We start from the raw sequence: 13133 nt of genomic DNA, 5'->3' as shown, positions 1-13133 counted from the left end.
TCTTTTGAAAAAATGGCAGCAAATATTCATTGGTTTGACGATATGGACTGCGCAATATATCTCTTATACACCCTTCCAGTAAAACTAATTAAATTTAATTCAAATATCCTATCGAGTGAGATGTTTGAATCATATCTGGACTGGAACATCTGCTTTTAGCTTTACCTTCAATGTGTCTAACATCTTCTTTTCGAATTTGGCACTCAACAAGGAATTTATATGAGGAAGTTGAATACTTTGTAAAGACTTTAAGTTATTATCATGGTTCAAAAATGTGGGGAATCTTTTGATAAGATTTCTTGAAACTTCATGTTTGGCACAAAATTCTTGAGTGAGGTTTTCTAAATCTAATTCCATTTCATCTTTATCAACTTGATATCCATCTTCTGTGATAAAGGATTGGGTATTGATCGTTGGCCGTATAATTAGTGATTCTATGTTGCTTAGATTTGTATTCTCAATCAACAATAGAAAATTATTGCTAAACTCTAACGATTTTAAACTTTTGAGATCACAACAGGAAATGGCTTCAATCTTGACATTCGAGCTCAATTCGAAGATCTCAAGTTTAGGGAAATCACAATCCTGAAGATACATCTTGAATGATTGGTGGCGAGGTAGTACTCGATACTTTCGTTTCGGGTCTGGAACTTTAACCGCGACTTCATCTTTAAAACTTCTCCAAACTCCAGATAATCCATCCGTTGGTTCATTTGGTGCTGTGATTTTCAGACTCTGTAGCCCCTGTAAGTGAATATTGACTAATCTATTGATCTTGATCTTAGTATCAATGAATCCCAGATTCAGATACTTGATATTATTGTATTTCATGCTCTGAAAAGGGATCGCGTCGGATCCTATTTCTTCATAACTTCTGGAACCTAATAATCCTAATAGATCATCCATTCCATCATTAACGGTAGGATTTATAGAAACCTTATTGTTACCTTTCTTATAAAGAGCCTTTTCTTCAAAGCTTGGATTGCAGATCTTGACTTTGTTTCCCACCTTCCTCAATAACGGTGCTATTTCCTTCAGATTTCCCATGCCCCTAGAACTATTCAATTCTACTAAGACCATACATCTATCAATAAGCGAGTTACGCAATGTATAATTTTTCAAAAGATCATAGCGATTTAATGAAAAAAATCTGATACCTTCAAAGCATAAAAGGGTACCTGTAAAACTAATATCATTAGACACCACTGCAACACATGCATTCAACACAGGTTGAAACTTGTCATCAAGATAAAGCAATTCTACCAAATCATCATAAGCAATCCCACCAAACTTCACGAATATACGTCTTAGAATATCAGCAGGTAGCTCCCATACATATTTCACCTTTTTCACTTCAGTTTTAGTCATTCAATTGGTAATGGTTCTTGATAATTCATATACGAGATTCGTCCTAATCCCAATGGGTATATAAGAATTTTAATAGTATTCGCCGCGATCTATAAATTTATGAATTACATAATCATGCTAGCGTCAACGGGACCGGGTTTTAAACGCTATTTCCGACGTCCGTTTGGTGATTGCCTAAAAGTATGACAAATTAAATTCGATTAGGAATCATTAGGAATCAATTGATTAGGAATCGAATGTGGTAAGAATATGACAAATTTCATTAGCAATTGATTAGGAATCTTAACAATAGACATCAGAGCGTATACGAACAATATGAAAATCAATTATACATATAGGAATGTTATAAAAGCAGATATGAATCCCAGTTCGTTCCAAATGTTCAAGGATACTATTTTGACCATCAATCAAGTCTAATATCTCATTGATAACAGTATAAATCTAAAATGTCTTCAAACGTCGCAATTATCTTCGGTGCTGGTGCCAAAGTTGGTACACATGTCACACAAAAGTTCTTACAGAACGGTTACAAAGTTGTTACTGTTTCAAGAAGTGACAATTTATCATTATCTGATGCTACTGGTGAAAGTTATTTCCATTTCAAAGGTGATTTAGCAGACACCAAAGTTGTTCCATCTGTTTTCGCTAAAACTAAAGAAGTATTCGGTGAACCAAATGTTGTTGTTTATAATGCTGCTGCTGTCTCCAGAACTACTCCAAATGGTGAAGAATTTTTAAAATTAACAGTTGAAGAAGTTGAAGCTGATCAATCTGTTAATGTTACAAGTGCTTTATTAGCTATCCAAGAAGCTGTTAAATCATTCAAAACTTTACCAAATGAAAAATCTAAAGCTTTTATCTATACAGGTAATATTCAATACTCACAACCTTTCCCATTCATCTCATCCCTTGGGTTAGGTAAAGCTGGTGCTTACTCTGCATTAACTGTTGCTAATGAATATTTCTCCAAAGATGGTTACAAGTTTTACTTTGCTGATGAAAGAACTGTCGAAGGTGGTCCAGCTGTTACTGGTGTCAGTGGTGAAGCTGCTGCTGATTTTTACTTCGACTTAGCTGAAAATGAAAACAAGGATATTCCTGTCTTAGCAACATTTGTTAAAGGTAAAGGTTATGTCAAGTTTTAAAGGAAGCTGAGTAGCTATTCGGAGGTTCTTGCCTAAATGATTATTAAATAGAAAATCAAATTATGTTAAGTTTTAAGCTTTAACAGCAATATACAAATGATTAACTACAATTTTGAGGTACTGTATGCTATCTTTATGTAAATTGATATGTAGATTGGGACTCAAAGTGAAAATGATCACTTTACGATGTTGGGTTTCGGATCTATGATAACTTTTTCCAATGATGACATGACATCCCTCGGTAGTTTAGCTGTCATTAAAGAGTTAATATGAGGAACTTGTAAATGTTTTAATGACTTGAATGTATTACCTTTGGCGAAAATAGATGGGAATTTCTTTATACGATCTTTTGAAAATCCAAATCTTTCACAAAACTTTTGAATGAAATCACCAAGGTCTAAATCAAATTGATCACCAGTTACTATAGTATTATTTGTTTTCTCATGATATGATTCAGTATTAATTGTGGGTCTTATAATCAACTTTTCAAGATTTGTGAAATTCGTATCTTCAATAATCAATAAAAAATTATTATTAAATTCTAGCTCTCGAAGACTTGAAAAATCACAGTTTTTAATAGACCCAATCCTCAATATCCTTTGATTAATTGTAAATGTTTCCACTTTAGGAAAATAACAACCTGATAATGAAAATGTGCTGTTATTAAAAATTGGAACAACTCTATGCTTTGGCATTTCAACTGAGATCTTTTCATTAAATCCTGTTGACTTATTTATTATTTCTTCATCTATCTTAGTCTTATATGTGGTAATGTCTAAAATTTTCAAATTGGGAAGGTTGATATCTTTTATATTGAAATTAACAGTTGATATAATCAAGGATAAACGTGTCATCATATTAGCTTGGAATTTAACGACATTTTTCCCTGTGGTTAATGAAGAATATTCATCGAATCCAAGAACAGCATTTGTATAAAGTCCGCATCTTTTAAATAAATCCAGTTCAACAGAAGGATCAGAACGTGGAAATGTTTCGTGCTCTTTGTTACCACTATAAAATAATGCTCTTTCTCTAAAGTTTTCATTAAATCTGTATGCTCTGTATCCAATTTCCTTTATAGTTGGGAACTGTGTCACTAAACCTTGTGATGATTTCATATGGTTCCAAGATATATATATGAAACAATACTGTTTAAGTCTTTTCACTATATGTTTATCATCAATATGATAAATATCAAAAGAACCATCCTTTCCCACCAAGCCCAATCCTGCAACACTCTGGATACTTGATCTCATATCAACCGAGTAGTCATTTGTCACCACAACAGCGCATGCTAATAACACAGGACGTACTTTTTGATCTAATTGATAGACTTTCAATAAAGATTCATATTTTATATCTGCATATTTAACAACAATATCACGAATCAATTGTCTAGGGAGATCAGCTATTGAAGCCATTTTTTCACGTTTCACTACCTCTTTCTTCACACCGTTTCCAACATCTTTCTTTCCAGCATCTGAATCAACCATTTCATCAATACTCTCTAGTTGTTCTTCTTTTAAATTATCAGTTCATGTAAACAAATTTTGGTACAATCTCCAAAAATTCGCGAATATCAATTTATTATAGTTTTCTGCAATTACGTAATCCGATTTAAAAATTAAATAAAAATTTCAAGACCGAGATGAGCTTCAAAATTTATATTAATACCCAATAAAGGATACATACAATACAGTTCAAATAACTATTCAAAGATGTCTAAATCCAAGTCCAAAGAATACGTCTCCGATAGTGACTCAGATGAAGAAGTGGTGTAAGTTTCCCAGTTTATAAGAGTTTCGAGTTTAAGATCAATACTAACTAATTTTTTATAGGTATCAACCACCAAAAGGTTATCAAAAAATCAAAGAATTCAAATCATTACCAAAAAACTTAGACAAGAAAGAAATATGGTTAATTAAAACACCAAAAGGTTTCAAATTTGATGGATTAACCAAGATTCCAATCAATTTTAATCCAAATGGAACATCATTAGATTTTTCAAAAGATTCTAAAAATTATAATATACAAGAAGATTTAACAAATTTTAACTCGAACTTAAGTGGGAAATCTGAAGATGTTTCAAGTAAATATAGTTTATTAATACCAAAAGAAACTAAAAATGGTTTAAAAATTCAAAATTCTTTGAAAATTAATAAATTTTATAATATTAAAGAATCTGTATCAATACCAGACATTAATTATGGTAAAGTTATCAAAAAGAGAAAAAACATTAGAACTATAAAAGGTTTAAAACCTCAACATTTTGCAACTGGTTATGACAGAGTTGAAGAAGATGTTGCTAGTGATGCTGAAGATGTTGAAATTAAAGATGAAGAAAAAGATCAAGATGGTGATTTGAAAATTGATGATGATGAAGCTAAAGTCGAAGCTAAAAAGGAAAAGAAAGATAAGAAGGAAAAGAAAGAAAAGAAAGAAAAGAAAGAAAAGAAGGAGAAAAAGGATAAAAAAGATAAAAAGATCAAAAAGGAAAAGAAATAGAATTTATATAATAAAATTTATACTTGTACAATATTAGAGATTAATAATCATAAAAAAAAATATATAAAAAGTTCATATAATGATATATTTAACTATGTAAATTCACATAGCTGCCTGTAACATATTTGATCACGCAGCTAAGTATTCATGAAACATATAAAAAAAACATACACTAGTATGTTATATGTCTTAGTATATTAAAGTATAGACATATTCAAAGGGCTGTAATATGTACCTTTACCTTAGTAGTCAAAAATACATCTCATCACCATGCATCGACAAAATTTTTTGACTTTGAAAAAGCTTTTCTATTCTGGTTTACTTTTGGCTTTTCAATATAGTCCGAGGGCGGATCAGGATATATCGTAGGTTCAATTGACTTCTCACTTAAAAAACCTTCATCAAATCCTAATAAAGAATTATAATGTGGAACTTGTAAGTCTTCGAGTGAATCGAATTTAACATCATCAATTATAAATGATGGGACATGTTCAATTTTAGATTTTTCCACACCATGCATGTCACAAAACTTGTTTACCATACCTTCAAGGCCTCTAATATCGAACTGACTTTCTTCTAATAAGCGTCCGCCATAAAAAACCTCCATCAGATTAATTGTTGAAGAAATGACCAGCTCACCTAAAGTCTCGAAGTTGGTATGCTCAATCAAAAGTAAAAAATTATTGCTAAAACAAAAACTTTCTAGTTTTGGGAACTCACAATTTGATATACATTCAATTTTAGCATTTGAATTTAGTTCAAAAGATTTCAAATAGGGAAAGCTGCATGATTTGAACGATAGTTTGCAAAATTGTTTCCTTGGTGTGAGCAGAGCTTCATATTCATAATCATAATAGAATTGATATTCATAGCTCTTCTTAAATTTAACTAATGAATCTTTTGGATATTGGGGAACTTCGATTTCAAAAGTTATTAAGTTTGGGAACCAAAGTTTTTCAAACTTATAATATTCTTTGGCATCACCAGATGTATCTAGTTCAATCTTCATCATGGTCAAATGATCACTAGATATAGTTCTGAGCTTCGAGTCAGGAACATTATAATTATGGAAACTAAAATGATTCCATTCCAATGTATTGAGGTTTTTAAGTACACTTGGGCATGGTTTGCTGTGGTTTATATTGCACATTTTTATCGGTTGGGGTGCTACTCCACGTCGTATTGATACCATTGGTTCAAAAGTTTTATTGAATACTTGAATTTTGTGATTTGTAGCTGCCATAACTGGAGATGGAACATTTTTTAAACAATTTGCAAATGATTTCAATCGTGGATTCACCATATAATAAACAAAACAATATTGAACCAAATGAGTTTCTCGTACAGTTTCTGCATCATAGGCGTCGAAATTCAAGTCCTGGAGGCCATCTAAAACTGTCATAGCTTTATGAGGCATATTAAAATCATTTGTAATTATAGCTATTGAAGCCTCTAATATAGGACCAAATCTTTTGTCAACATGATAAAGTTCTTTCAAAACCTCAAATGAAAATTTAGCATCGTCAACAAATATCTCTCTAAGTATATTTGATGGAAGATCCCATATACTAGCCAACTTTTGAGATTCACCCATAATCAACAAGGTTATAGATTTTTCAGTTCATAGCTTAAACTTGATAGATCTATGCATGAATTGGAAAATTTCGTTCAAATTATCAGCACATGAGCCCTAAAAATCTTTGTTTCCATGACAACGACTTCATGAATCATTAACCAAAGCGTCAAAACCTTTAAACCTCTGAACTTTTACAATGTTATGATCAAGAGATAACTTATTTGTATTAGCATTCTAAGTAGCTTGATCACATTATCAGATGCAGTTATATAAATATTGAATAATTATTTTGAGTACGTCCATATTCAATATATCAATTTCAGCTACGTCGTCTAGCTCTATATAGTACATAGTATACATGTATAATGTGAATTACATTATAAACAATATATATTGTTAAGCTGACGTCCATTTGTCCATGTATCTATTAACACATATTGTATGTGAATGCACATATCCCCAAACCATATTTTACCACCTGAATATTCATGAAACATGAATAAATCTATGGATATTCATGTAGCTTAAACGGTTAGTATATAGACAAACTCAAATCTTTACCATATGCACTATTAGCTTGAAATGAAATAGACTAGTTTCCTTATCATGGATTGGAAGAGCTTGAATTAGAAGTAGTTTTTCTTTTTTCATTTGCTCTTGGTGTAACAACATAACCTGTAGGTGGATCAGGATGTATGATAGGTTCAATTGACTTCCCACTTAAAAATCCATCATCAAATCCTAATAGAGAATTTGAATGAGGGACTTGCAAAGTTTCAAGTGAGTCAAGCTTAACATTATTTACTATAAATGATGGGAAACATTTGATTTTAGATTTGGCTACTCCATGCATGTCACAAAACTTCTTTACCATACCGCTAAGTCCTCTTATATCAAACTGATCTTCTTTCAATAATCCTGCAGAACTATGATTCACCTTCATGAGATTTATCGTTGGATTAATGACCAAATTTTTCAAAAGCTCAAAGTTAGTATCTTCAATCAAAAGCAAAAAATTATTATTAAATTGAAGACGTTCTAGTTTTGGAAATTCACAATTTGAGATGCATTCAATCTTTGCATTTGAACTTAGTGTGAAATAATTCAACAAGGGGAATTTGCATGATTTGAATGATAATTTGAAAAATTGTTTTTTTGGTATAAATAAACCTTTATACTGGTCATCATGGTAAAATCTGTACTCGTTGTTCTTGAGTTCAACTAATGAATCTTTTGGATATTCACGAACTTGAATTCTCAAATGCTTTAGGTTTGGGAATGAAAAATTTTCAAATCCATAATATTCTTTAGCATCACCATAGGTACACAGTTGAATTTTCATTACTCTCAAGTTTTGACTTGACAATGTTTTAATATTTGATTCTGGAATCTTATGATTATTAAAACTAAAATTATTCCACTCCAATGCTTTAACACTTGGAAATAATTGATGGACGTGGTTAGTATCGTACAATTTTACTTCTTGATGTGAAACCCCGGTTCGTACAGATGCCAGTTCCACTAAAGATTTATTAAAGACTTGAATTTTAAGGTTAAAACATTTCATAAGTGTTGATGGAACATTTTCAAAACATTCTGTGAATGATTCTAATCGTGGATTCACCATGACATAGACAAAACTATATTGAATCAATTGAGTTGCCCTTACTTTCTCTGTGTCATATAGATCAAATTGTAAATCTTCAAATCCATCTAAAACTGTCATAGCTTGATGAGGCATATTAAAATCATTTGTAATTATAGCTATTGAAGCTTCTAATATAGGACCAAATCTTTTGTCAATTTTATAAAGTTCTTTTAAAACGTCAAATGAAATTTTAGCATGGTCAACAAATATATTTTTTAAGTAAAGGAGTTGGAAGATCCCATATATTGACCGACTTTGGAGGTTCACCCATAATCTTATTCAGCAGAGTTGAAAATGGTTCTTGTAATTCGACTTTAATGCATGAGATCTATATTGGATGAATTGATAAAATTCTATTAAATTATCAATCTTTAACCCTTAAGAATTGTTGTTCCCACGACAACGACACAACGCGCCAAAACCAATTCAAACATCTGAACTATTACAATATTAAGATCAATAGGCAACTGGCAGTCTATATCTATATTATAATATGAGATCGAACATCCGTGTACGACGTATTGCAGAAAATATAAATATAATTTTGTACTTATATTAGATAGCTTTAGTTGCTGGTGGTCTAGAATTCTATATATATAACGTACTATACATCTATATAATTGAATATCCAAGTGACCAAAAACCTTGCATATGCTTTATATCTTAACATATATCAAAAAATATACGGAAATTACATATATCTAAAGCTATAAGTGAATGTTCATAGACCGGCGTAAACAATATTCCATCACTCTAAGCAATCATGAATTTAAATATATACCTAAGGATATTCACTCAACTTAGGCGGTTGGTACATAGGCATACTCAAATGACTATCATATACATTATTATAATCTAACTTGAAATAGACCAATACCCTTATAATAGAGTCACAGAACTTCTTCATTAAGAAGTAGTTTTCCTCTTTTTAGTTCCTTTTGGTTTTGGAATGTAACCCATAGGTGGATCAGGATGTATGATAGGCTTAATTGAATTCCCAATTAAAAATCCATCATCAAATCCTAATAAAGAGTTAGCATGAGGGACTTGCAAAGTTTTAAGTGAATCAAATCTAACATTTTTTACTATAAATGATGGGAAACATTTAATTTCAGATTTTTCAACTCCATACATCTCACAAAACTTTTTAACAGTATCGTCAATGCCTCTTATATCAAACTGATCTTCCTTTAATAAGCCTAAATTCCTATGATTCATCTCCATGAGATTGATCGTTGGATAAATGACCATCTTTTTCAAAGTCTTAAAGTTGGTATTTTCAATCAAAAGCAAAAAATTATTATTAAATTCAAGTTTTTGTAGTTTTGGAAAATCACAATTTGAGATACATTCAACCTTAGCATTCAAACTTAGTTCAAAGGAATCTAACGTTGGAAAAGAGCACGATTTGAATGATAAATATTTGTAATATTGTTTCGTTGGTTTAAACAGATGCTCAGAACTTGTGCCACGATAATATCTATACTCGTCATTCTTGAGTTCAAGTAATGAATCTTTTGGGGATTCAGGAACTTCAATTATTAGGCTCTTTAGGTTTGGGAATGAAAGTTCTTCAAATTTATAATGCTCTCTAAACGGCTTACCAAGTTCAATCTTCATTGACGACAAGTTTTTGCTTGACATTGTTTTGATATTTGAGGATTTAATATTACTATTATCAAACCCAAAATGATTCCATTCCCTTGAATTACTATAATAATTTGGAAATACTCTATCGAGATTAATATTGCACATTTTCATTTTTTGAACAAAAAACCCATTTCTTACAGATGCAAATTCCCTAAACAATTTATTAAATACTTGAATTTTGAGGCATGTAGAATATCCCATAGGTAATATTGATGGAGCAGTTTTAAAACATCCTGGAAATGATTCTAAATGTGGATTCACCATAAAATAAGCAAAACAGTATTGGATCGAATGATTTCGTTGCATGTTTGCTGCATCATAGGTATCAAAGTGTAAATCTTCAAGACCATCTAAAGCTGTCATAGCTTGATGAGGGATATTAAAATCATTTGTAATTATAGCGATTGAAGCCTCTAATATAGGGCCAAATCTTTTGTCAAGTTGATAAAGTTCTTTCAAAACATCAAATAAAATTCTAGCATGGTCAACAAATATATTTCTAAGTAAAGGAGTTGGAAGATCCCATATATTGACCGACTTTGGAGATTCAACCATAATGTTATTCAGCAGAGTTAAAAATGTAGCTTGTTCGACTTTAATGCATGAATTTTATATTGGATAAATTGATAATTCTATATTCAAATTACAAGTTTTAACCCTTAAGAATTGTTGTTTCCACGACAACGACATCATAATGATCTGTAACACAAATATCAAATTAGAGGAAATCATTAATCGCTTCATGTTATCTGTCCATCCAGTGGTACTATTGATCATTGATAAGACTATCTCGGCTATAATCACCCATTATACGTCTATTAATATATTAACAAGGCCATAATCTGAAGGAGTGATACAATATTGCTTATATACTCTGCTATAGTATGTACAAGCTGTGAAAAGTACAGATGAATGAAAAAAATATAAAGTTCATATCTATTAACATATGTAAATATATACTTATAATATAATAAGTTTTAAAAATCGTCCCATTTCCATTATCTTCCTTGACTATAGTCTTTTAATATACCAGTCATATGAGTATTTGTAATCTTCCCCTTTCTTTGTTTTCTTTTTTTTTGTGGTTCATTATTTGTATTTTTAACAGTTGCAGGATCAACACTTGCAGGTTTTAAACCACGTTTATTTAATAAACCAGGTAATTCAGATCTATCAGGTAATTTAACATTCAGCCATAATTTAACAAATTCTTCATCAACTATACCTAATTCACCACCAACATTTGCCCAAACTAATCTTGGATGATTATCCTTTTTAGTTCTTAAAACCAGAATTGAACCTTCTTCTTCTAATTCATTTATACTTTGAATACATTCATTCCAACCATCTTTTAATTCTTTAACAGATATACCTTTAAAAGTTGGTTGTTGTCTAAGGAAAATTAATAAATCATTTTTATCTTTAATATTATGAATTGAAACATATTCTAAAGTATTATCATCAGGATTAAAATAAATTTTATCTAAATTTTTAACCAGAGTTAATAATTTTGATTTTTGTTCATCATTGTTTAAACTTAAATAAGATAATAATGTATCAATAGGTACAGGATTAACTCTTTCTTTAATATATTCCACAGCTAATAATAATTTAGTTGATAAATGAGAACCCGAGGTATCATAAGCAGGTTTCTTATTCTTAATTGGTTTATCATCAAATTCATCATCATCATCATAATCTAAAGCAGAACGTTTATTACCCGAACTTGAACTACTTAATGGTTTTCTTGATTGTGATTGTGAAGGTGGTGGTGGAGTTGAATTTGGTCTTCTTGATGGCAAAACAGGAGCTGTTTTAACCTTGTTTTTGAAAGCGTTAAGATTAGCTAGTAATGGATTCGACATTGATGGGAAAATGATCTGATAGTATTGCAGCAACTTGTACCAATGTACTTCTTGAACGAAAAGTATTCAAGTATCAAATACATCAAATATAATACTGAAATATCATCACAAATTCAAATCAAATGCCCTATGCTTATGTAAATTTTATATAATAGTCACATGACACAGTTTTCAAAAACATCCAAACACCATTTTTAAACTTCACCAACTTTTTAAATTTTTTCCAATCTGTTAAATTCTTTCCTTCTCTGAACACTTTTTTAATAAAACCAACAAACAGTTTCTTGTTCAGCAATTGGTTCAAGTGAGATCTTACTTATAAAGTGGATGGTCAGTTTTAGTTGATGATATGAATGACTGTGGCTATTTCATGGGGTCTCAATAATGCTTGGGTGTCTTGTTTGTTCTGAGAGTTGTTTGGAGATTAATCCAGTAAGAAGGTCTCTTAAGGGAGGTCTTCTTCTTCATCTTTAAAACCATCGCTGTTCGAGGTCGCCGTCAGTCTTGTACTGGGTCAGGCAGACCCATGAAATGGTGATGACCTATAGATTGGAACATTCAATTGTGTATAGACTAGAATGGATAGTTTGTTGTTGTGAAAAGTTATTACAATGTAGATTAATTTGATGGTTATATGATTGATCAATTTGATTAACACATAACTTCTTTCTTCAAAAGCAGTACACTCACTGTATGATCTCTGTATATATCAATAGTTAAGTCGAAATGAACCTAGGTAATACCATCAATATTGACAGGGGTTGATTCTTGTATGTAAATATTACATCGCGCTCATAGATTGGCTTGCAAATTTATATAGAAAATATAATATTGTGATATCATCAACAAAACTATAGTCAAAAGAGCTCTAAAAATGGTGCCATTATACCTAAACCATATCCTAGGAACACATTCATATAACTTTCATCTTGATTGGAGCATGGCAATACCTTCATGAGCATACTTAAATTTGCAAGTTTCCTCATAGTGAAAGAAAGTGTATAAACAGTGTGTTTCTAAGTGTAGAGCTGCAACATTGCTGTTTCTGTAGTATGTTGTCTAACAAACTATGTGTAACAATTCCCTTAAAAATAGATTATTTACTTTATATACAACCATCATAATTTAAAATATTCATCATTGATAACTGTGTTGATTTGACGAATCTGACCTGGCTAAAAGTTGAATTTTGGAATTTTTGGATTCATTTTCACGTGATCTGAGATTTAGGAATTCGCGGGTACTTTAAATAAAAAGAAAATATTAAGCCTATAAGAGAATCTCATATAACAACATTTTATAAATATTAAGGAAAGCAAATAAAGTATAAGAACAACAAGTAACAGAATCATAAAGAATTAATATAATATCATATA

General features: G+C 30.8%; 8 protein-coding genes across 8 annotated transcripts; 2 read left to right on the top strand and 6 right to left on the bottom strand.

Annotated features, from left to right (window-relative positions):
- Positions 1-129: 129 nt before the first annotated feature.
- On the bottom strand, positions 130-1368 carry BN7_3946 (uncharacterized protein; the record flags this gene model as incomplete). The annotated part of the gene is made up of 1 exon (XM_011275473.1): positions 130-1368. One exon carries the CDS (start codon positions 1366-1368, stop codon positions 130-132), a length of 1239 nt encoding a protein of 412 aa, XP_011273775.1.
- A 446-nt stretch (positions 1369-1814) lies between these two features.
- BN7_3945 (SDR family oxidoreductase) lies at positions 1815-2513 on the top strand (the record flags this gene model as incomplete). Its single annotated transcript, XM_011275472.1, has 1 exon — positions 1815-2513. One exon carries the CDS (start codon positions 1815-1817, stop codon positions 2511-2513), a length of 699 nt encoding a protein of 232 aa, XP_011273774.1.
- A 176-nt stretch (positions 2514-2689) lies between these two features.
- BN7_3944 (uncharacterized protein) lies at positions 2690-4006 on the bottom strand (the record flags this gene model as incomplete). Its single annotated transcript, XM_011275471.1, has 1 exon — positions 2690-4006. One exon carries the CDS (start codon positions 4004-4006, stop codon positions 2690-2692), a length of 1317 nt encoding a protein of 438 aa, XP_011273773.1.
- Positions 4007-4231: 225 nt separating this feature from the next.
- RPA34 (DNA-directed RNA polymerase I subunit RPA34) lies at positions 4232-5018 on the top strand (the record flags this gene model as incomplete). Its single annotated transcript, XM_011275470.1, has 2 exons — positions 4232-4268; positions 4369-5018. 2 exons carry the CDS (start codon positions 4232-4234, stop codon positions 5016-5018), a joined length of 687 nt encoding a protein of 228 aa, XP_011273772.1.
- Positions 5019-5283: 265 nt separating this feature from the next.
- On the bottom strand, positions 5284-6612 carry BN7_3942 (uncharacterized protein; the record flags this gene model as incomplete). Its single annotated transcript, XM_011275469.1, has 1 exon — positions 5284-6612. The coding sequence occupies one exon, from the start codon at positions 6610-6612 to the stop codon at positions 5284-5286; it is 1329 nt and encodes a 442-aa protein (XP_011273771.1).
- A 586-nt stretch (positions 6613-7198) lies between these two features.
- Positions 7199-8335, bottom strand: BN7_3941 (uncharacterized protein; the record flags this gene model as incomplete). The annotated part of the gene is made up of 1 exon (XM_011275468.1): positions 7199-8335. The coding sequence occupies one exon, from the start codon at positions 8333-8335 to the stop codon at positions 7199-7201; it is 1137 nt and encodes a 378-aa protein (XP_011273770.1).
- An 813-nt stretch (positions 8336-9148) lies between these two features.
- BN7_3940 (uncharacterized protein) lies at positions 9149-10447 on the bottom strand (the record flags this gene model as incomplete). The annotated part of the gene is made up of 1 exon (XM_011275467.1): positions 9149-10447. One exon carries the CDS (start codon positions 10445-10447, stop codon positions 9149-9151), a length of 1299 nt encoding a protein of 432 aa, XP_011273769.1.
- A 443-nt stretch (positions 10448-10890) lies between these two features.
- On the bottom strand, positions 10891-11757 carry TFA2 (transcription factor TFIIE subunit TFA2; the record flags this gene model as incomplete). The annotated part of the gene is made up of 1 exon (XM_011275466.1): positions 10891-11757. One exon carries the CDS (start codon positions 11755-11757, stop codon positions 10891-10893), a length of 867 nt encoding a protein of 288 aa, XP_011273768.1.
- Positions 11758-13133: the final 1376 nt, after the last annotated feature.

This window comes from Wickerhamomyces ciferrii, contig 00123, assembly GCF_000313485.1.
Source record: "Wickerhamomyces ciferrii WGS project CAIF00000000 data, strain NRRL Y-1031 F-60-10, contig 00123, whole genome shotgun sequence".
Taxonomy (NCBI): Eukaryota; Fungi; Ascomycota; class Saccharomycetes; order Phaffomycetales; family Wickerhamomycetaceae; genus Hansenula; species Hansenula ciferrii.
This window is presented reverse-complemented; position numbering and strand designations above follow the sequence as displayed.